We start from the raw sequence: 22686 nt of genomic DNA, 5'->3' as shown, positions 1-22686 counted from the left end.
AGAGCCTCCCTGTCCCTCACTGCTAAAGCAGGGTTTGCAGGTGCAAAGCTAATCTCTTCTGAGATTGAACTCTTTGATTTGTATGCTCTAGGCTGCCGCCCCTTGGTCTGTTGACAGCCCATCTACTACAGTCTTTCTTCACAGCCCCATACTTAACCTAACCGTGACCCATGCGTGCACTGGAATTCTGTCCCCGCTAACTGTCTGCAGTCACCTCCACCCTGGGAGAGTTGGTAGGTAACCCATTAGCGGCCTTCTTGTTTAGCATGTGACCACAGCAAACCTACACTAATTTGGCAGTATGCCATCCTGCTTCAGCATTAGCCCAGGCTAGCCTGGGATTTACAGCTTCTGCTCCAGTTCTGGGTGTGGAACTACCTTTTGTTGCTGATCTGAAGGGAACCGATGGACAGACTGGTTGTCAAGGTCAGAGAATGTATGCTGTTTCACCTTACCTCAGTGTATTGTTTTGAGACAAAGTTTTGCATAAGATGAAAAGCCTTGTGGTTGGGAGCAAGATGAAAAAGGACAGTAGCTAAAAAATATGCGTTCAAAGCCAGGTGGCACACACTGGTAGGCCCAGCACTCGGAGAGTGCAGAGGCAGATGCAACCTTGTGAGTTGGAGGCCAGCCTGGTCTACACGGCAAGTTCCAGGACAGCCAGGGTTACACAGAGAGACCTTGTTTCAAAAAAAAAAAAAAAAAAGGATGGAGTTAGCTGTAGATTATTGGTAGTTCCACCAGTTAGGAAGTTAGTTCTGATACTATTTGTTCAGGAAACTTAACCTGGTTAGCGGCTGCTCAGTTTGGCCAAGAGAACAGTCTGTCCCACACTTGCTTGACAGCAAGCTGAGGAGTCTCCACATTCCTTCCACCCACCAGCTTTGCACCGGCAGAGCTTCCTCCAGTTTCCTCATATCCCTTAAGCCAAGCTGTATGGTCTCCCTTGGTGTGTTTAACCCTAGCCATGGCGCCCATTAGTGCACCTGGAAGTTTGTCTGACTAGAACCCTGGGAGGGTGTCCCTTGTGGCACTGTGGTTGCATTGAAGTTGTCTAGTATAAGCTGTGGTAACTAAAGGTTGACTCAAACTCTCCTTTGGTGCTGGGCATTGAATGCAGGGCCTTGAGCATGCTAGACAGCCAGTCCGTCACTGAGCTGTGTGTAGTTCGGGGGGTTCCTGGTGTACGTCTTGTCTTAAACTCGCTGGTGTGTCTGTGTGCTGCTGTCTGTCCCCAACCCTGTCCCGTCCCCCCCCCCCTCCATTGCCCCATTGTGACATTCTGAGAGCTGTCCTGCCTTAGTGAGTACCTGGCCTTTCAGGATTTAAAAAACAAAACAAACAACCGCCAAAGACATTTGCTTTGAGTGGAAAGCCTTTTGTACCCCTTTGTAAACACTCTATCCTGTGTTAATTGTCTGCCTTTGGTCTGTGTGGACTAATAGCACTTAAATGTGAGCCATTTTCCTGTTTTGTCCAGTAGAGCAGCGTCCTTTCTAAGTGACAACTGAGCCAGGAAGGATTGAGGAAAACATTGATTTAGTTTTCAGCACTACACTTTCTCAGAGAAAGAAATACTCTGTGATACCCTGTGATTTGGTGACCTTTTTCTTTTTTCCTGTTAGATTTATTTTAATGATACCCTAAAACTCAGATGGGGGTCAGTGGGGCCTCTGTGCTCAGCAGCTATGAAAGAGAGGGCCTAGGCCTGCCTGAGGCAGGTCACTGCAAGAAGGAACTCATGGGGGGAGGGCCCTAAGACCTCCTTACATTTCTTTATATAAAATCAGCGTAAGGGAGCCCCAAGAGCGAGTGACACACAAACCATCCCAGGCAGCTCAGAGCTAAAGGGATTGCATGTTGGTGGCAAGAATGCGTTGTCAATGCCCTAACCCAACACAGTCTCTCTCTCTCCCTCTCCCTCTCCCTCTCCGTCTCTCTCTCTCTCTCTCTCTCTCTCACACACACACACACACACACACACACCAGCTTTCCCTCTCTTTACAGTCTGCAGCTAGACCCTGGGGGGGCTCGCATTCAGACCCCCACTTCTCCCTTCTGTGTGGTCGAAGTTGATAACCAGCACTCTGGGGGATACAGTAGACCCAGGGCAGGGCCTGGCATCCACTTTCTCAGTGATCTCAGTAACAATGGTGACTTCTCAATTGTTCAACTTCTGACATCTTTGAACTTCTTTTTGGCTTTGGTTCTTGTTTGTTTCCCTTGGTTTTTCAAGACAGGGTTTCCCTGTGTAGCCCTGGCTTTCCTGGAACTTGCTGTGTAAACCGGGCTGGCCTCGAACTCACACAGATCTGCTTGTCTCTGCATCCCTCGTGTTGGGATTAAAGGTGTACACCACTACTGCCCGGCTGTCTTTGAGCTTAGCTTCTTAAGGTGGCCTGGTCCTGCATTTCAGAGATGCCAATGTGGTTTTGAGCCCCTAATGTGATGGCTTTGGGTGTGGGAGCATGTTTGTTTCTACATCAGCCTTGTTTCAATTCACTGAAAGAATAAAAACTCCAGGTCTTCCCAGACTGTTGTTAAAAGTGTTGGAAGAATTGTAGCTATAAAAATAAAACTGCACGGAGTGGGAATGTAGCACTGTGGCAGATCACTTGCCCAGTCTGTGCAAGGCCTTTAGTACTGAAAAACAAAACAAAAAAGCAAACACAGTCACAACTTACACATACAGGAAGAGGATGGTACCTTCAGGTCTCCAGGAAGCATCCAGCCCCACGACGGAAGTGGGAGTAGACCTCTGGTAGAAACCGACAGACTTCATCTCCCCTAAGCCAGACAAAGCATTGCCTCCCTTACCCACGTCATGGGCACATGTCCCTCCCATCCCTCCCATGCTCACATCTCCATTTTGAGACCTTTCTGGCTTAGAGACAGTGCATACAAGCAGCCTTATGACATGACTCCATGTCCTCCCATTTTGAGGAACACTGTGGCCGCTTTCCTGACTCTGTTTCTTCCTTTATTTTGCCTCCCCTTCTTTGGAACAAATTCTGGGTGATCTGTCTGTCCTCTTCTAGGACCTAAAGAGGTTCTGCTAGCTGTGGTGGTTCACAGCTGTGTGTCCCTGCACTGGGGAGAATGAGGCAGGAATGTCACAGTGAGTTCAGGGACAGCCTGGACTACATAGCAAGACTCCGCCTCAAAATCCTTCTACCCCATTCCCCCCCCCCCCCCCCGAAAAGAGATTGCTGTCAACTAATGAAGTGGGCACACTCTTGTCTGTGGCCCATGGGTCCCTCTTGCTCTGCTGCTGTGGGCATCTCTCAGAACAAAGCCCATATTCTAGCCACTACCTCAGAGTACACCACACGCCATTCTGAGAGGAGCCCAGTTGAGAATTGGGTCTTGAGCTAGCTCGGACGCTGGCAGGTTGGTTTGGGAGCAGCCGAGACCGGCCAGTACACACAGTACTGGTGGATGGAAAGAGCTGGCTAGAGGAGGAAACCATACCATAGGACAAGATTGGGGTGCTGTGTGGTTGGTGAGTTAACTGGTTTGCCTGAACGAAGGGTTTATTTAGAGAGGTCAGGGTGAAATGGGTGTCTTGGTCAGTGTTCTGTTGCCGTGAAGAGACACCATGAGCACAGCAATCTCACAAAAGCAAGCATGCAATTGGGCTTGTTTGCAGTTTCTTCTGACAAGACCACACTTCCTAATCCCCTAATCCCTCTCAAGTAGTCTCTGAAGACTAAGCATTCCAATATATAAGCCTATGTGGGCCATTCTTTTGTGGGGGGGGTTAGTTTTTCAAGACAGGTTTTCTTTTTTTCTTTTTCTTTTTTTAACAACTCTGGCTGTGTAGAAATCACAGAAATCCCGCCTGCCTGAGTGCTGGGATTAAAGGCGTTCACTACCATTATGTCCCTCCCCCCCCTGCTCTGGGGGCCAGTCTTATTCAAATACCACAACAAACAAAATAATTTGAATTCAGAAGGTTGTGGTGATATATTATTTATGATTATTATTAAAGATTGCCTGAGGATTCAGAAAAGCAAAGTCAGCCTCAAGCTATAGAGATCAGCCAGTGGTGATACACACCTTTAATCCCAACAGCCAAAAGCTAGGAGGTGGTGGTACTAGCCTTTAATCCTAGGACTCAGGATTAAGAAGTAGATGGATCTCCTTGAGTCCAAAGTCACCCAGATCTACACAAGATTGATCGAGGCCTAAAGAGAAACAGCTCGTCAGGCAGTGGTGGCACACACATTTAATCCAATCACTTGGGAGGCAGAGGCAGGCAGATCTCTTGGGTAAGAGGCTAGCATGACTTATACAGCTAGTTCTAGGGAGCCAGGGCCGTTACACAAGAAATCCAGTCTGGAAAAATGAAACAAAATTGTTTATAAAACATCATAGTTTAGGGAGAAAAACCTCCATAGTTACATGCAATTTTATCAACACCAAGATCAGAATAGGGTTTTTTGTTTTAATTGCATGACGTGCATGGTCTGACTAGAACATGGCTCGGCATAATCTCACTGAGTTGTGGCCTTGTAGCATCTATCCTGAGCCATTCAGAATGGTACCCTGCAGGACAGACTAGAGGTTGGCCTTTGTGTGTTTAGTAAGCAGATGGAGGCTTCTGTGGAACCAGGAACCTTTTTTACCCAGTATCTCTAAGTTCATAATTTCCTAACGTTTCATAGTGAGCCAGGGTGTTGTGGATTCTGCCTGAGCCTTTAAGCCCAGCACCTAGGACAGAGACAGCAGGGTCTAGAGTTCAAAGCCTATGAATGGTACATAGCAAGACTCTTCAGAAAAAAAGAGTGGTGAAGAGGAGAGAAAAAAAACAGAAAGAGTCATAATGGCTTATCTGCAGTGTGGGTGTTTTTCATGGTTTGGCACACAGGATGGCAGGCAGCTTAGCCAAGATGATTCTCATGCCGAGCAAACTCTGCAACAGATGGCCGTGGTGATTGCAAGGCAGTTACTCAGAGGGCTGGTAGTGAGTAGTGTGGCTCAGGCCTGAGTCAGTCCCCATGCAGGCAGCAGGCTGGTGAACATCCCCATCATTTCTATGTAATAATTGACAGCAACTGGAAGGAACTAACTCTTAATAGCTCTCAGGACCTTTACCTTTGTGATGGGCCAATGGAGTTTGCTTTTAAGGCTTCAAACCTTTAAAAGATGTGTTTGTTTTCTTCTGTTGAAAGTATATGGTAGATGAGGCTGGGGTGATGGCTCAGTGGGTCAGAACACTTGCTGTGCAAGCTTAAGGACCTCAGTTCAAATCCCCAGCACCCACATAAAAGATTAGGCATGGTCATTGGTGACAGTAAGTTCAGGGACTTGCTGACCTGCCAGCCAGTGTAGCCAAGATTGTACGCTTCTGATTCAGTGGGAGACCCTGTCTTAAAGTAGTAAGGTGACAGGTGATAGAGGAAGACACTGATTCCCTCCTGGCTTCCACGTGTCTTTGTGTGAGAGTGTGAGAGCAAATGTGTGCATGAACCACACATGCGCTCATATACAAGTGCCTCTAGATGTTATGGTATTCAGTATTCTCTTGAGATTGCTTAATTAGTTGGCTTATCAATACCTGAATGGAGCTTCTGGTGTTAAAATTCTGCAATTCAAGGACCAGCTGTACATTATATTTTTAGTTTTTATACATTAAGAGTTTAAATGGTGTTGGTTTGGTTTGGTTTGGTTTGGTTTTTTGAGGCAGGGTTTCTCTGTGTAATCCTAGCTGTCTTGGAACTCACTCTGTAGATCACACTGCCCACAAAGTTGCAGAGATCCTTCTTGCCTCCACCCGCAGTGCGTTGGGATTATAGTCAGAGGCAGGAGGATATCTGTGAGTTTGAGGCCAGCCTGGTCTACAGATCGAGTTCTTGAACAGTTAGGGCTGTTTGTTATACAGAGAAACCCTGTCTTGAACTCCACTCCCAAGAAACTTGTTACTTGATACACAAATTCTCTTACAGAGATTGTTTCATAGGTTGATTAGATTTTAGCAAATTTTTAGTTTATGTATTTATTTATTGGGGCATCTGAGTCACACAGTGTATGTGTAGCAGTCAAGTCCGAGGCATGAGAGTTCTCTCTTCCACCATTGGGCCCTGAGGATAAAACTCAGGTCATGAGGCTTGGCTACAAGTGTCTTTACCCACTGAGCTATCTTGCTGGCCCAGTTCTAGCTTTTTTGCTTCTTTGTGTTGTTTTTTGAGACAGTTTCTCTGTGTAGCCCTGGCTCTTTTGTAACTCACTGTGTAGACCAGGCTGGCCTGGAACCCCAGAGCCTTCTTCCTGGACTCCCAGGTATTGGGATTAAAGGTATTAGCCACCACTGCCCAGCCAGTCCTGACTTTTGATTGAGGTGCCATAACTGAATTAATGTGTCATAACCGAATCTCCACAAACAACACCTAAATAAACAGCAGCAGGGGACACACACAGGAACCCAGCTTAGCGCCCCACGGTGTGCTCTTGCTCTGAAGTATCTTCCTGACTGGGGTAACAGTCTCGGTAAGGGGGAGGGAAACCCTTCACTGAAACTGGGTTTTCTTCCTTTTACAGCCTCATCTCTTCATCAGTCTGCTTCCGTTGAACCACAGTACTTGTGTGTGTGGATGGGTGGGGGTTGTATAGCTACTGAGTCACAGTTCAAAGCAATGTGGAAAAGCCAGACAAAAATGCAGCTGTGGAGTACTGACTGGAGAGATTCCTTGGAACAGCAGAGGTGGAGCTGGCTGTGGGTTGCTTAGGTCACCTGTCAGAGGAGGTGATAGGTGGATGAGCAGTCTCTAAGTGCCTTCTACAGGAAGTGGGCGGTAGAGACCGTTTGTGGCAGCCCTCATTCTTAGCTCTCAGAACAAGCCCTGGACCTTATCTGTGAGGGATGTGAACAGTCAGCTGGAAACAGACTCTGGGTGCTTGGGCGACCCTCCACTGGACTCTAAACTCAAGTTCACTTTTGAAGCCTTTGCTAGTTTGCTTGTTCAAACTTTTGGATAAAAGTTAATTTGGGGGGGGGGGGGTCAAGCAGTGGTGGCACATGGCTTTAATCTCCACACTCTAGAGGCAGAAGCAGGAGGATCTCTGTGAGTTCAAGGCCAGCCTGATCTACAGAGCTGGTTCCAGAACAGCCAAGGCTACACAGAGAAGCCCTGTCTTGAAAAAAAAAAAAACAAAACAAACAAACAGAACAAAAAAGCTAATAAATTGTAGCTGGGCGTAGTGACACTTCTTCCCCCCCACCCCCCCTTTCATGGCCAACCTCATCTACAAGAGTTCGGGCAACCAGGGCTATGTAGAGATCCTGTCTCAAAAAGCAAACAGAAGTTAATTTGGTAGGCTAGAGAGATGACTCAGCCGCTAAAAGTATGGTTCCCAGCACCCACATTGGGCAGCTCACAATTGCCTGTAATTGCAGCTGCAGAGGCTCCAATGCCTTCTGGCTGCACATGCTCCGAACTTAAGTGCACACACATGCATATAGACACACGTTTTCTTTACATGAGCTTTCTCTCACTCTCATGTTGAGTTGCCTGCATGGTGTCTGTGCATGACATTCATACCTGGCGACAGACTCTAGAAGAGGCCACTGGATCCCCTGGATCTGGAGTTACAGGTGATTTTAAGCCACCCTGTGGGTGCTGGGAACTCACAGGTCCTCTGGAAGAGCAGCCAGTGCTCATAACCACTGAGTCTTCTTTCCATCCCCAATAGTGTAATTATCCCAGTGCTGGGCTTCCCTGTGAAAACTTACATGTGCAGAGCAGGAAGTGCGTTCCCGTGCTCGCCCCAGCATAGCCAACCTGTTAAGTCCCAGAGTACTGGCATCACCATGGCATTCCCAGATAACTGAAATCGTAGCCATTCATTGCTGAGCATCGAGGTTCCCTGCCGCCTGAGAGACAAAGGTGCAGTAGCACCAGGTGATGGTTGGCGCTATAAAAAGCCATAGCTGTAAATTGTCTCCGCGCCTGGAGTTCCCTTGCCATCTCCTGCATTGAAGATTCTTAGGGGCGGCCTCTGCCTTGGTAAAAGTGGCATGAGAACTTGCAGCTTCCAGGGCGCTGGCATGTCCAGGTGTCTGTTTTCTACAAGGCTGGGGGTGCAGTCAAACTGGCCTTTGCTAAGTGAGACTCTTTTTCTGTTGCACAAATAGGTCAGAGCCACTGCCTTGTCAGCCTGGCTCATCTGGGGTGCACCCCAGCAGCTCTTGCCCAAGCCTGTTGACTGCTCTGTCGTTACTAGAGAGTCGCTTTCACAAGACACTGTGAGGCCATGTTTTTCTGGAAGCCCTTATTTTTGGTTGATAACAGTACTGGCCTTAAGCAACTTTAAAAAAGAAAAGAAAGCAGGCCCCCTCCTAGTGGGCTGTTGAGAGCTCTGTGTCAAAGGTGGGGATGAGGAGTCTCTTACCCCAGTCCCCCTGTGTACCTGTGGGAGCAACAGAGTGCCTCTGCTGGCCCCTGCACAGGCCAGCCTTTGTTAAAAAGGCTTTTAAAGGGTGTGTGTCCTACACAGTGTATCATCATGATCTTTAGTGAAGTGCGTGTGCCTGTATGTGAGCTGCCCAGCATGGGTGCTGGGAATCAAACCTGCGTCCTCTGCAAGCGAAGCGCCCTGTGTGCCCCCTGCCCAGCACCTATTCCTTTTTGTTTTGTTTTTGTTTTTTGAGACAGGGTTTCTCTGCAAATGTGGGTGTCCTGGAACTCTCCTTTAGACCAGGCTGGCCTCAAACTCACGGAGATCCTCCTGCCTCTGCCTCCCGAGTGCTGGCACTAACAGTAGGCAGTTCTCTCTCATCAGGCGTGCATGGCAATCCCTCTTGACCATTGAGCCATCTTGCCAGCCCATAGATGTTTAAGGAGAAAAAAATTAAAACATTTTAAATTTGGTGTGATAGCTTATGCCTCTAATTCCAGTATACAGGAGGCTGAAGCAAGGATTGCCCTTAGTCTTAGATCAGCCTGAGGTTCGCCGTTCAAGGCCAGCCTAGGCTATAAACCCGTAGCTGATAAAAACAAAACAAATAGAAATCTGTCCTTCATGCACTGTGACATATGAGCTGCTTGGGATTTGAGGCTGCCTTGTTGAGTGCTTACTGTTACTTTATTAGCTTTTGTAGAATTGGGCCTGGGTTTTTTTTGGGGGGGGGCACAAGGTCTCATTATGTAGCCCTGACTGGCTGGAACTCTGTATAAACTCTGCCTCTACCTCCTGAGTGCTGGGATCAAAGGCATGTGCCACCACATTTGACACACACCTACAGCCAGTGACTGTCACCTGTGGCTTGAGGCCTGCCAGCATGGCACATAGGAGCCCCATGGTGAAGCTCCTGGGCTGGACGCCTTTGTTGAGATGAGCATGCATGCTCTCTGCCCCTGGTAGGTTGCTGTCCTGTGGTTTTATGCCACTTTAAAGTGTCAGCCGTGTTAGAGCTTTCTGATTGCTAACTTGACCGATATTCAGCTTCCTTTCAGGGCTTAGCTGTAGCGTAGACTAACCACTGTTCCAGTCAGCACCTCCTTTGTCCCCACTAACGTTGAGTTCACTTGTGTATTTCCTCTTCCTCTGCCCTTTCTTTTGGAGACAAGGTCTCACTGTGTACCCGTGTAGTGAATGAACCTCCTGCTTCAGCTCTCACTGCTGGGATTAGAGGTAGAGGCCACCACACGTCTTCTGCGGGGTTTTTTTTTTTTTTTTTTTTTTAGTTTTTTGAGACAGGGTTTCTGTGTGTAACCTTAGCGGTCTTGGAACTCTCTCTGTAGACCAGGCTGGCCTTGAACTCAGAGATATGCCTGCCTCTGCCTCCTGAGCAATGGGATCCAAGGTGTGGGCCCCCACCGCCCACCTGCATTTTCTTTGTTAATATCAACCTTAAACCAGGCATGGTGGGCACCTGTAATCTAGGATTGGGAGGTGGAGGGTTGAGAGTTCTGACCCATCTGGGCTTGTTACATATTGAGTTCTGACCAGCGTGGTCTACAAAGTGAGACCCAATCTTAAAAACCAATAAAAACAGCTTGTGATCATAGCAGCAGGATCAGAAGTTCAAGGTCATCCCAGCTACCCACTGTGTTACAGCCTAACCTAGGCTACAGGAGACTTCATTATGTATAAATATTTTACTAGCTTTATGCCCTCTGCCTTTTGTTGAATTTGCTCTGAGTCTGGGCCCCGAATTGTGTTGGTTGGTCTACTTCCAGGAGTGTCCGACCTGAGCACAGCAGTGTAGGATTTGGGTGCCTAGTCTTTAGAATAGTTTATTATGCACCGGCCCCTAGTTACCCTGATTGGCTGCTTGGTCGGGGAACCCGCATAACAGTTGGCTTGCAGAGAACACTAGAATTTCTCTTTAAGCTTGCGTCCCTCTCCCTGACTGCAGCCTGCAGGGTCCCTGTGCTCTCTGCTGCCAGTCTCTGTCTCCTAGAGAATCTCCTTAAGAAAACTGTCGGTTCACTCCACCACCGTTCCTTCTGCCTTCCCACTGAAGGCTTAATTCTAAGGGTTGAAATAGAAGCCTGAATTTTTCATTGCCCAGAGAGTTGCTTTTTCTGTAACTTTCATAGTTTAACATAAAATGCTGGCTGTTGACGTTAAGAGAATTCCGATACCTGAGTAAGCCTTCCACAACCCTAGAGGATAAGACTGTCTGTGGTCCCACATGTAATCGGGGAAATGTCCTTTATTTTTCAGGTTTTGAATGAAGAGTGTGACCAGAACTGGTATAAGGCAGAGCTCAATGGGAAGGATGGCTTCATCCCCAAGAACTACATAGAAATGAAAGCACACCCGTAAGTTGGGCTCCTGCTTGTCCCGAGTGCAGGTTTCGAGTTGATTGTTGGGGGTGGGGCAGGGTCTCAGTATAGCCTTGGCTACTCTATAACAAGGCGGACCTCACAGAGACCCACCTGCCTCTGCCTTCCTAGTTCTAAATTTTAAGGTGTGTGCCATTGTGCCAGGTTGATTTAGTTTGGTGAGATGGTCATCCTGCCTCAGCTTTCCAAAGTTCTGGGGTTACCTACATGTAACCACCATGCCAGGCTACCAAATATTGTTGTTAATTTTAAAATGGAAGCACAGTAAGGTGTCATGGTGCATACCTGCGATCCCAGCACTCGGAAGGCTGAAGCAAGAGACTTGTAAGCCCGAGGCCAGCCTCAGCTACATAGAGATCTCAGGACCAGCCTCAGCTACCTGGGATTTCAGAGCCAGCCTGTACTCACCAAGACCCTAACTTAGAGAACCAACTAAAAAGAAAAGATAGCTGAGCTCTGCAGGGTGGTCTGAGGCAATGCTTAGTGAGTTTTCTTACTAACACTAGCATGTAGTAACAGGTTAGGTTAGTGTCTGGGATCTCTGAGAGTTCACTTTATTTTTTTTTTTTTAAATACAAGTTCCTAATTTCTCATTGAGTCCTTTGGGAACCAGTGCATCTCATGATTTGATGTGTTTTGAGTTTTGAAGAGTTCTTAGCATGCGGTTTATTGCTGGTGCATTTGATGACCCATAGAATGGTGTCTTCATTGTCTCACTGTTAGGCTCTTCCTAATGTTTGCTTTTCCACCCAGAGTCCCCATTTCAGAGAGAAGGAGATGGTTCTCTCCCAGGCCATAGGAGCACTGAGGGCTGAGCCCCCCTCCTGCCGCCCCTACAACAAGCATTTCTAGTTTTCTTCGAAGCCTCTGTCCTACTAGTCTCACTGACCAGCAGGGCCATCTGACCCGTTCTTTTTTGTTCTGCAGTGCTAGTAATTTACTAATGTAGCACTCACTTAAAGGCTTCACGGTGGAAAGAAAGAAAGGGAAGGGAAGCATGGAGCCATGTGCCGGCTTGTCCCCATGCACGTGGCCCTTGCAGGTGACTGATAGTAACTGGGCCAAATGCTGAGGCTCATCTCAAAAGGTGATTTTTTTCTTTCTTTTTCTTCTCCTCAAAGCTGTCAGCTTAGCTCATGCCTTGGTCAGTGAGTTCTTACGGAGTGTTGTCGGTAATGAGAATGTGTGATCTGCAGTTTGCAGTTAGCCTGCCCCTTGATACAATAAATCCCCTCGCTGTCCTGGGGAAGTCTTAGAGATAGTGTCCGGGCAGTATTAGCCTAAAGATACGGAGTTTGATTGGCTGTAGGTGATCGTGGAGGAAATTGATGCTGCCAGGCAGGAAAGAGAGAGAGCCGCCTCAAAGGAACTTCTTTTACTTCAAGGACTGCCAGGCGCCTCATAACGCTTACATACTCCAAGGGGTGATGTACAAGATGAAGAAGTCTCATTTGTGTATTTCTCTTGCTTTTGTTTCTCAGACAAGTAGGTAAATTTGGTTTCTACCCAAAAGATTCTAGGTTCCTTGGAAAATTAGGTTGAGTTTCTCCTTTTTTATATTCCACTGAAACTTATACCTTGCTTTTTGTTGTTGTTTGTTTGTTTTGGAGTTTTTTGTTTGTCTTTGTTTTTCAAGACAGGGTTTCTCTGTAGCTTTGGAGCCTGTCCTGGAACTCACCCTATAGGCCAGGCTGGCCTCAAACTCAGAGATCCATCTGCCTCTGCCTCCCGAGCGCTGAGATTAAAGGCGTGTGCCACCACTGCCCTGCATACCTTGCTTTTTTGTATAAAGTGGTTCATTAAAAGAATTTTTTTTTCCTGGTATTCAGGCTTAAAGTCTTAGTGAAGAAATCTAAATGCTAATAAACTTTCAGGTAAATGGCATATGCATATTAGAACCCTGGCCCTCTGTGCATGGTTAAGATGCCTCTTGCCTGAGATCCTGTAACCTAAGATTGGGGCTTGAGTGGGGTAAACCTGAAGTTCTGAAACTTCAACATGAACTTCTTACATGTGATTCCCATGGTGTTAGTAAGCCTGCTTTGTAAACCCAGAGACACATTGGGGTTCAAGCTTCAAGCTGAAGACCAGAGAAACAAAGCAGCCGAGCCAGCAGATCTTACCTCTACCAAGCTGAAATGGCAACCCTGTCTCCAGAAATCCTCAGATCTAAAGCTAACCAGTGTGGCTGCTTTGCTATTTTGATCTCCAGTGGCTTTAATAAATCATAAACAATAAATCACTACAGGATTTGTCTGTCTAGCCCTGGCTGTCCTGGAACTCTCTCTGTAGGCCAGCCTGGCCTCATTCAGAGGGATCTGGCTGCCGCCTCCCCCTAAATGTTTGTATTGAAGGTGTGTGCCAGCATACCTGTCCTGCCTTCTTTTAAAAAAGTAAATTGTGTGTTTCTATGTGTATGTCTGTGTTTGAGTATATGTATGTGACCCCAACAGACATCAAAAAGAGGCATCAATCCTCTGGAACTGAAGTTATAGGTGGTTGTGAGCCACTAGTGTGGATGCTGGGAACTGAAGGCCCTCTAAAGGAGCATTAAGTGTTCTTAAACACTTAGCCATCTACACACACACACGCACACCCCTTCTTTTTCACACACACACACACCATCGTGGGAATTGAATAGTAGGCAAGCATTTTATCACTGGACTGACTATGCACAAGACCCTGAATTCCACCACTGGTACCATAAAAATATTAATTTTTAAAAATAAAAACTGTAAAGGTATGTGGTTTCATGGTAGAATGCTTGCCTAGACCTCATGAGGCAACAGTTCCCAGCACTGGAGTAAAGAGACAGGTGTGGTGGTCAGTGAGTGTATTTCCCAGCATTCCAGACTCTAAAGTAGGAAGATCACAAATGCAGGACCGCCCAGGGCTGAGGAACTGGATGACAGGGCAGGTTCAGTCTCAGAGTAGAAGGAGAGGCCTGACTCTCAGAAGCTGCCCTCTGACCTCCACACATGCGCGCTCACACACCAACAGATTTAAAAAATTAAAGAAAAGGGCCAGCCTGGGCTTACATAGCAAGATAGCCTGAGAGCCGTGGTTTCCTGACAGCTGTGCTGGATCAGCACAGCATCCCCTGGTGCAGTTGCTGTGGTCTATGCCCTCCAGATGGTTCTGATAACGTGGGCATTTTGAGTCAGGTTGTTACGGGTAGAGCCCCCTCCTTAGGAAGGTCTGTCCGTACTGCTCTGATGAGGAGAGCCACTCTCATGACTTGCCCTTCCCCCTCCCATGAGAATTTGGAGTAGTAGATACTCCTACCGATAATCCCTTGAGGTTGGGGCAGAAGTAGTGGAAGTTCAGGGCCACCCTGGGCAATTTAGCAAAATAAAAGGGTCAGAGGTTATTGGTTCAGTGGTAGAACACTTAACCTGCAAGAGTGGGGCCCTAGGATCAAACCCTTAGTCCTAAGAGGGAGCATCAGCATGGTCTGCCGGGCTACTTGCAGCTGGCGGGTGGAAAGTCGGTGCCCCTCCGCACTGCGCTCTGCAGAAGGATCCAAACACTCAAGCCTCTCTCCAAGTGTGGGACTTTACAGGCTGCCAAGTGGCCAATGTACCTGTCACTTAGTATGGCACCACAGTGCGCTGTACCAGAGGCTCGTCCTCCCCCACTTTGTGTGGAGAGGAAAGGGACAGTTACACAATAGAGAGCCGGCCCCCAATGATGCATTTGGGTCCACATGAAGGCCAGCAGTGTGAGTTGTGTGTGCCCAGCAGATCCACACACACTCTTCATAGTAAGTACATGTGGGCGGAGGCCTATGGCTTGCTATAAATAATACACTGGAAAATACATCTCTCCTCCCCCTTGGCTTCTTGCTATTTCTAGGTTAGTACAGACCAGTCTTTTTAAAGATTAGCAGAACATTTGTGTGTAGGCATGCAGTTATACATAAATACCACCATTAAAAGAAACCCATCAGGCTCTGTCTAGCTCAGTGGTAGAGGAGACTAGCCCCACGTGCACAAGGCCCTGGCTTCTGCCTCCAGCCCTGCAAACAAGACACTTTTAGAGAAGCTTATTGGTTTGTAAAAGCCTGTGAAAGTAGTCTCTGACTCCTGCTGTGTGGGGTCTTGAAGCCCAGTGTACCGGAACCAGGTGCAGACAGACAAAAGTTTTGGTTCGTAAAATGGTTCTCGAACTAATGTTTCCTTCTGTTTTAGTTTTTGAGACGAGGTTTTAGTATGAGACCAGCCTTGAAGCTATGCTGCTAGGGTGACATCCGTGCGTCCACACACTCAGACTTTTTATTGTTGATACATTTATTTTGTAAAAGTTCCAGTTAGGAGCCAGGTGGTGGCAGCGGTATGTCACACTTCTAACGCGCCGCCTCTGCCCAGCTTTTCTGTGTGTAGTAACTTCTATGTCCCTGATACTGTGGCTTGGTTTTCCTTTCCTTGGGCTTTTACATCGTGCTGAGTCTCGAACTCAAGGCGAGCGTCCTGGCACCACCCACAGTCTATTCCCGTTCAGGGCTTTCCCAGCGGCTGGGAAGGCTGCACCCTGAGCCTGTGCTGAGAGGCTGGAGAGGACATCTCACCCACAGTCTCCTTTTCACCAACTGAGCCTTCCTTCGTGCTTTAGCAGGGACAGCCCTGCCTCCAGCTTCTAGTCCTTCCAGTCCTCTCCTGCACTCTGTCTGCCCATCTTTCACCCCGTGCGGCAGGGCTTTCCTGAGTGCCATTCTGATGAATTTGGGGGGGGAGGGGGCTTTGGCCTCAGAAACCCTTCTTCAGGGGGCACATTTGAGGTGGTCTGCTCGTTGTCTGATCTCGACAATGGAACTGCTTGGGAGCTCGGCTCATCTCTCTGGAAGGCACTGAGCCAGAGCAGGCCTGGTGAGCCTTGTGCAGGGGACCGTCGGGTGAAGAGAACCCTCCACCAGCAAGGAGAGCTCTCGTATTTACGTGTGAGACTGGACAGCCCAGTTTCTTTGCGGGGAAGCAGGTGTTGACTGGATTGCCTTCCTTCCTTAGGTGGTTTTTTGGCAAAATCCCCAGAGCCAAGGCAGAAGAAATGCTTAGCAAACAGAGGCACGATGGGGCCTTCCTAATCCGAGAGAGCGAGAGTGCCCCTGGGGACTTCTCCCTGTCTGTCAAGTAAGTATTTCCTGTTGGAGTTGTCCACAGCAAGCTGCCGCCATTGACACATCTTTCCCTGGAAATCCTAGCGTTTTTCTTGAACCTGTGGGAACTGACAGCACACACAGCCAGTTTCCTAATCCCCACCGGCCCTGCGCCCTGCTCCCTGCTCGCATTCAGTGCTGTTGCTAGCTAGCACTCTATCAGAATAGCGCGCGCCATCTCAGCTCCTGTGCTTACCTGGGCCAGATGCTATCTAAGGCTTTTCATGTTACTTGAAAAGGCTTCCATAAGCCGGGAGGGGTGCTGTCTCAAAACTCCAGATGGGAGTTAGACATGCATGGTGTCACCTGCCTTTATCTCGCACTTGGGAGGCAAAGACAGGTAGATCTTGTTGAGTTCCAGGCCAGCCAGAATTATAGAGTGAGATCCTGTCGAAAAAAGAATGACTTTCCATAATTTTTGACTGGTCATCCTTTTCTAGCTAATGTGTTACTGCAGAAGCTCACCTCAAAAGTCCTTTCAATCATTTCTTTTTCAACACAGACTCTTCCTATGTACCTCAGGCTACCCTGCAACTTGATACGTAGCAGAGGCTGTCCTCATTTGTTGACGGCCCCTGCCTGTCTCCGCTGAGCTCCTGAGTGCTGGGATGACAGGCATGGACAGCTACACCCCCTTTCCTTCATTCTTCATCCACAAAGGGCTTGGGGAACCCAGTGCCTCTAACCCCACCCCAGGCAGTGAGAGGGCAGACTCTGCTGCCCTGAGGGATCTGAGGTTGAGAGCCACACTGTCAGGTCTGTGTGAAGTCTGCTCACCAAGCCACCCCACACTGACCAGGGTCTCAGTCCTTTGCCCACACTGGGAGCTCGGGGGTAGCACGTGCAGGGACTGGGTTCTCTTGCTACCATCATGGTGAATGAGTAGAATGAAAGAATTGCCAGACTGGCCTTGAACTGAGTCTTCCTACCTTCACTTCTGTGTAGTAGGAATGACAGGCCTTCAGTCCTGGCACCAGGACAAAGCTGTGCTCGTGTTTAAATGGGACTGAGAGCCACTATGAGAGCCACCAGATGAGGTCTGATGCCTCAGATCGTTTCTGCAGTATTTTTATTTCGGTTTTTTGAGACAGGGTCTCTGTGTAGCCCTGGTTGTCCTGGAACTCGCTCTGTAGACCATGCTAGCCTTGGACTCACTGAGATCCTCCTGCCTCTGCCTCCTGAGTGCTGGAATTAAAGGCATGCACTGCCACAGCTGCCTTGCAGTACTTTTCCCCCAAACTTGAGTGTAAGAATAGTTTCCTCTTGTAACCAGGACTTTTGAAGGTTTTTGTTTGGTTTGGTTTGGTTTGGTTTGGTTTGGTTTTTCGAGACAGGGTCTCTCTGTGTAGCCCTGGCTGCTCTGGAACTCACTCTGTAGACCAGGTGGCCTCAGACTCACAGAGCTCCTCCTGCTTCTGCCTCCTGAGTGCTGGGATTAAAGGCGTGTGCCACCACTGCCCAGTGTGAAGTTCTCGATTGGACACATGCACATACAGATCTTGCAGCATCTTGGGCTGGGTTTGTAGAATTGCCTTTTTATGCTTTAGTGGCTTCTGTGTCATGTGCTTTCCTTGGTTTCCATTGCTCCAGGTAGCAGTAAAACAGCTTAGGAAAGGAAAGAAGTAACTAGTGAATGGGAGGTGACCAGACCCAGCTCTGTACATGTTCCTGCTGAAGATGCCTGGAAGCCAGGCTACTCCTTCCCATCAAAGGAAATCCTGTAGGACAGTAGCTACAATGCTTGCCCAGCATGTGTGAGATCTTGGGTTCTGTTCCTAGCATAAACACTGCCTACAACTGGGTGTAATCCCAGTATTTAGGAGGTGGAGACACCAGGATTGTAAGTTCTAGAGGTCATCTGTAGCTACATAATCAAAGTCAGCCTAGACTACATGAGACCCTAGCTGGAGACCTGGCTCAGTGAGTAAAGGTGCTTGTCGTCTAACCCATCGACCTGCGTCGTTTGGGTCCCAGTTGGAAGGAGAGCGCTGATTCCTCGAGCTGTCAAGATGGCCCCACGCCCATCTCACACATGCACATATAGAGAAATGTAATTTTAAAATTAAACAAAATTTAGCCAGGCGTTGGTGGCGCCCCAGCACTGGGGTGGCAGAGGCTGGTGGATCTCTGTGAGTTCAAGACCAGCCTGGTCTACAAGAGCTAGTTCCAGGACAGCCTCCAAAACACAGAGAAACCCTGTCTGGAAAAACTAACTAAATAAATAAATAATGGAAATAATAAACTTTTAAAAAAGTTAACGTGCTATCACTTTAGGAATAAAAAATAAGCTGTATGGGGCATGGGATAGAGTATCTACCACATGAAAATAAGGACCTGAGTCATGGTCCAGGGTGTAAAAGTCAGGGAAATATAGATAGGTATCCATGGAGCCAGGTGGCCAGCTAGCCTGAACTAATCAGTGAGCTGCTGGTTCAGAGAAAAGATGGGAGAGACTCCGATGTTAACTTCGGTTTCCACACATGCGCTCACACATGTGGAAAGTATCTTCACAGAACAAAGGGCTTCACATGGCACCAGTCTCCAGATAGTGCACTGGTTTCAAGATGTCAGAGTCTGGTTAGAAAGCCATGGTAGAAGAGGCAGGCTGATCTCTGTGAGTTCAGGGCCAGCCCAGTCTACAGAGCAAGCTCCAGGACAGGCTCAAAGCTACAGAGAAACCCTGTCTTGAAAAACAAAAAGCAAAAGAAGTGACCCTGGCTGTCAGTGGCCTGCACTTCAGGAAGCCAGGTGCAGCCCAGAAGGGCCCGGACAAGGCCATGGCATCTGCGTCCTCCTGAGGCTTTTGGCAGCGTGTTGGCTTCCAGTGAAAATGTAACCATGAAGATGCCCTCTGCTTTAGTCTTGCTTTCTCCGTCTCAGTTACCAGAGATCAACTGAACACTTCAGAAATGACTCCTGGGTTTAAGTAACTGTGATTGACGTGTGTCTATAGGGAAAACTGTCTTGATTTGGAGGCTCTAGTGTCAGCTCAGTGCTGCCATCTGCTGGATTGTCTTCAGAACGCCTTTGCCTTCTGTAAGCCTTAAACTGAAGGAGAGATCCTGGGAAAGATGTGAAGGCTTGGCAGTGAACAGGAAGCATCGTCCTGCCCAGGTGTCAGTGGGCAGACCCTATGGGCCGGCCAGCATCAGTGATCACACTTGTTAGCCTTGTTCACGGGTACAGAACAGCATGTCGTCCATGTTTGGGTCTCATTACCCTGAAAAAGAAAAGTAGTATGGCCGTTGCTCAGAGGAAAGCATGGCTTTGATGGCACACCTGTAATCCCAGCCCTGGAGAGGCTGAGTCGGGAGATCACCAGGAGGTTTAGACCAGCTTAGCTGGCTCAAGCCAACCTGAGCTACTGTTTGGATGTCACATGGCTTTTTAACCTTTTTTCCACCTTTGGTTTCTCTGTATTGCTTTGGAGGATACCTGTCCTGGAACTTGCTCTGTAGACCAGGCTGACTTGGAACTCACAGAGATCCGCCTGCCTCTGCCTCCCGAGTGCTGGAACTAAAGGTGTTCGTCACCAACGCCCGGCCCTGGCTTTTTTTTAACCTTTAAAGCAGATAAACTTGTAGCTTCATTAATGGGCTGTGTTAGACGCGCAGGTGTCTGCAGAGTGGGACTAATGGCTGGACTTGCCCTGTGTGAGGGTTGCTCATTGACCAGCAGTGAGGAGAGGTCTAGGGAGACTCCCGGACAGTCCCGCTCTGTGCAGCTGAAGACTCAGGTTGCTTTGCAGCTGTTGTGTTTCCACGCTCTCCAAAGCCTTACGGGACAATAGCTCCTCAGGCACCTTGAGGACAGCCCTGCGGCCGCTTCATGTCCACCCTCCCATCCTCAGGTTTGGAAATGATGTCCAGCACTTCAAGGTGCTCCGAGACGGGGCCGGGAAGTATTTCCTGTGGGTGGTGAAGTTTAATTCTTTGAATGAGCTGGTAGATTACCACAGATCAACATCCGTGTCCAGGAACCAGCAGATATTCCTGCGGGATATAGAGCAGGTGCCACAGGTAAGCCAGAGCTCCGGGCCCCTTCCAGCGATTGGGGGGCTCCTGGAGCACAGAGGCCCTGGCAGGGCCTCCCCCACCTCCCTGTGTACCAGGCAACCTTCACCCACACTCAGGATCTGCAGTTGGCAGCCAGGTAGTTTTGCCACCACAGAGAGAGCTTCTTCCTGCCCCGGGCAGCCTGTGAGGGAGGACTAGAGCGCAGACATTTTTATACCTGTTAACAGAACTCTGTGCACACAGCCTGTGTTGTGTGTGCCCCCCCTTTAGTGTAATGTGGCTCATTGGCCATCCTCAGTGACATGGGTGTTTGTGCCCTGTCACTGTGAACATCAGTAAAGGATTCCTGTAAACCCACCTAGGATTTGGGGGTGGGTGGGAGTGGGGGAGGGTAGAAGGCCGCTTTGGGAAGTGGGAGGACGGGTGTGCACGGGTTTTCTCGCCTTGGGGGCGGTCACTTACAAGGCAGCTGGCAGCATTGGGAATGCCGTTCCTTCCCCACGCTTCTCTTGCAGCAGCCCACGTACGTCCAGGCGCTGTTTGACTTTGACCCCCAGGAAGACGGTGAGCTGGGCTTCCGCAGAGGAGACTTCATCCATGTCATGGATAACTCAGATCCCAATTGGTGGAAGGGGGCCTGCCACGGGCAGACCGGCATGTTTCCCCGTAATTACGTCACCCCGGTGAACCGGAACGTCTAAGAAGCAGAAGAGATTATTTAAAGAAGGTGAAGAAGTTGAGACCGTTCACAAGCGTTGCACCCACATGCTGCCTGTCAGCCTGAGGAGTGCAGAGCCCCTGCCTGGGTCGTGCTGGAGACCCTGTCACTTAGGGTGAAACTTTGGGGGGGGTGGGAAGGGTGTTTGATTTCATAATGCCAAAACCTAACCTATTGGATTGAATTACAGTTTCTATTACAGAGTCTCACCGCTGCTCCTGTCCCTCCTGTGTCCTTTTTCTCGTCCTTTCTTTTCCTGTCCTTCAGTGCATGACGTTTGAGGCCACATTCAGTCCCAGCTGATGCCAATAATAAAAGAAACGAAACCAAGTGAGCTGGTATTTTCTCTATGCAAAATGTCTGTGGAGACGGATGGACTAAGAGCTGTACTCTTCACACACCAGGGGCGGCCCGGGCACCTGGGGCCCTTGGACTGGCCTCTGCCAGAGATGCCTGAGGGCTTCTGCCCCCTGCCCCAAGCCCGGAGCATTCCATCAAGGTTGGACTTGGTAGGGGAAGGAGGCTGGCCGCCCGCCCTGGTTCCCCGGTCCCTGCAGACCCGCGCCTCCTCCCACCGCCTCCCCTCCCGGTGTTGCTATGATGTTGTTTTTTATAGTGCCTTCTTTCTTATTTCAAGGGTGTTTTATGAGTTTATGAGTGGTGTTTTTACCTTTTTTTTTTTTTTTTTTTTTATAAGTTAAAGACAGTCCAGAGCTTTTCCTATCCTGTATAAATATTTTCCTCTCGGGGCAGGGGAAACAGGATAGACAAAGGAGACAGTAGAAGCAGAGAGGGTGGGTATTCCACATCTGGAGGGGCCGGAGGTCTTGGAAGACTCAGCTCCCTGGCCTCCGGTCCCAGCTGTGGTCTGCCCTTTCTGGGCCTGGAGCCAGTAAGTGTCAAACACGGAGGACGGGCAGGTGGCATCCAAGCCACCCTCCTGGATCACAGGCCTGCACTCAGGTGGGAGTTGAGAATATGGCTTTTCATTTTTCTTGCTCTTAGAATTAGGTCCTCGCTCTCAATTGTGTATTTTACAGCTGCCCAAGAGTGCAAATAGCAGGCTTGTGGGTAGGTGCGTTCACAGCTGTTCTGCTGCCCCATCCCATGAAGCCATGCAGTTTTGTCTGTCTCCTGTGAGCTTCCAGTCCTCTGTAGTCATGTGCCTGTACACCGATCTCTCCACCCAGCCTCCTTCCCACAGCAGAAACAAGGCTCCTCGTCTCCCCTGGAGCTGGCGGTGTCCGTGGGCAGCTGGGCTCTTCAGGGTGGGGTCTCCCCTGGACTCTGTTGTGAGATGGGCTGAGCCCTGGAGGCAGCCGTTCCCGCCCCTCCTGGCTCTGCCCCTTCTTTCCCTGCTGATGATAAAAAATAATCTTGAGTTACACCTGGGCCATTTGATTGTTTTATTTTGGAATTGGTGTATATCATGAAGCCTTGCTGAACTAAGTTTTGTGTGTATATATTTAAAGATCAGTGTTTAAATAAAAAGACCTATGTACTTACTCCCTTAACTTCTGCGGATAGCGATTTGGTAGGTAGTGATTAACTGTGAATAAACATACAATGAATTCTTCACTGTGTGTCTTTATTTTCCCCTGATGACATCTGTATTTTATAGACAGGGCCTCTCTCACTGTTGCCCTGGCTGACCTAAACTTCAGGGTTCCACCTACCTCTGCCTCACGGGTGCTGGGATTAAAGCCTTGGAGTTTGTTAACACAGGCTGGCGCATCCAGCCCCTGTGATCCTAGGACAAGCGACGTAGTTCATCGTTTGGAAGTTGGTTTAGACCAAGAGCCGGCCTTACAAGGCTCCTCCCAATCTCTGAGGAAGTAGCTGAGACACGTTGACTGACTGCTGCTTCTAGGGCAAAGACAAGGCTGGAGCCCACGAGTACTGGCTGCGATACAGAAAGCAAGGGTTAATAGCTGAACAAAAGAGAAATTACATTGGGCAAACAGCTTTCATTGGGGTGTCACAGCTAGGGAGTTCCCGGGTGCCACC

At 48.8% G+C, this 22686-nt stretch overlaps 1 protein-coding gene across 1 annotated transcript in view; it reads left to right on the top strand.

The window, feature by feature from the left end:
- Grb2 (growth factor receptor bound protein 2) overlaps window positions 1-20893 on the top strand; it is a 60944-nt gene extending 40051 nt beyond the window's left edge. Inside the window, exons 3-6 of the mRNA XM_051180480.1 lie at window positions 10672-10769; window positions 15797-15919; window positions 19796-19964; window positions 20477-20893. Coding sequence (XP_051036437.1) covers window positions 10672-10769; window positions 15797-15919; window positions 19796-19964; window positions 20477-20662 — 576 coding nt within the window. The 3' untranslated portion in view covers window positions 20663-20893. The remainder of the gene's footprint in view (window positions 1-10671; window positions 10770-15796; window positions 15920-19795; window positions 19965-20476) is intronic.
- Window positions 20894-22686: the final 1793 nt, after the last annotated feature.

This window comes from Phodopus roborovskii, unplaced genomic scaffold, assembly GCF_943737965.1.
Source record: "Phodopus roborovskii unplaced genomic scaffold, PHOROB, whole genome shotgun sequence".
NCBI classification, from domain to species: Eukaryota; Metazoa; Chordata; class Mammalia; order Rodentia; family Cricetidae; genus Phodopus; species Phodopus roborovskii.
Note: the sequence above shows the minus strand (reverse complement) of the source record. Positions and strands in the feature narration are given on the sequence as shown.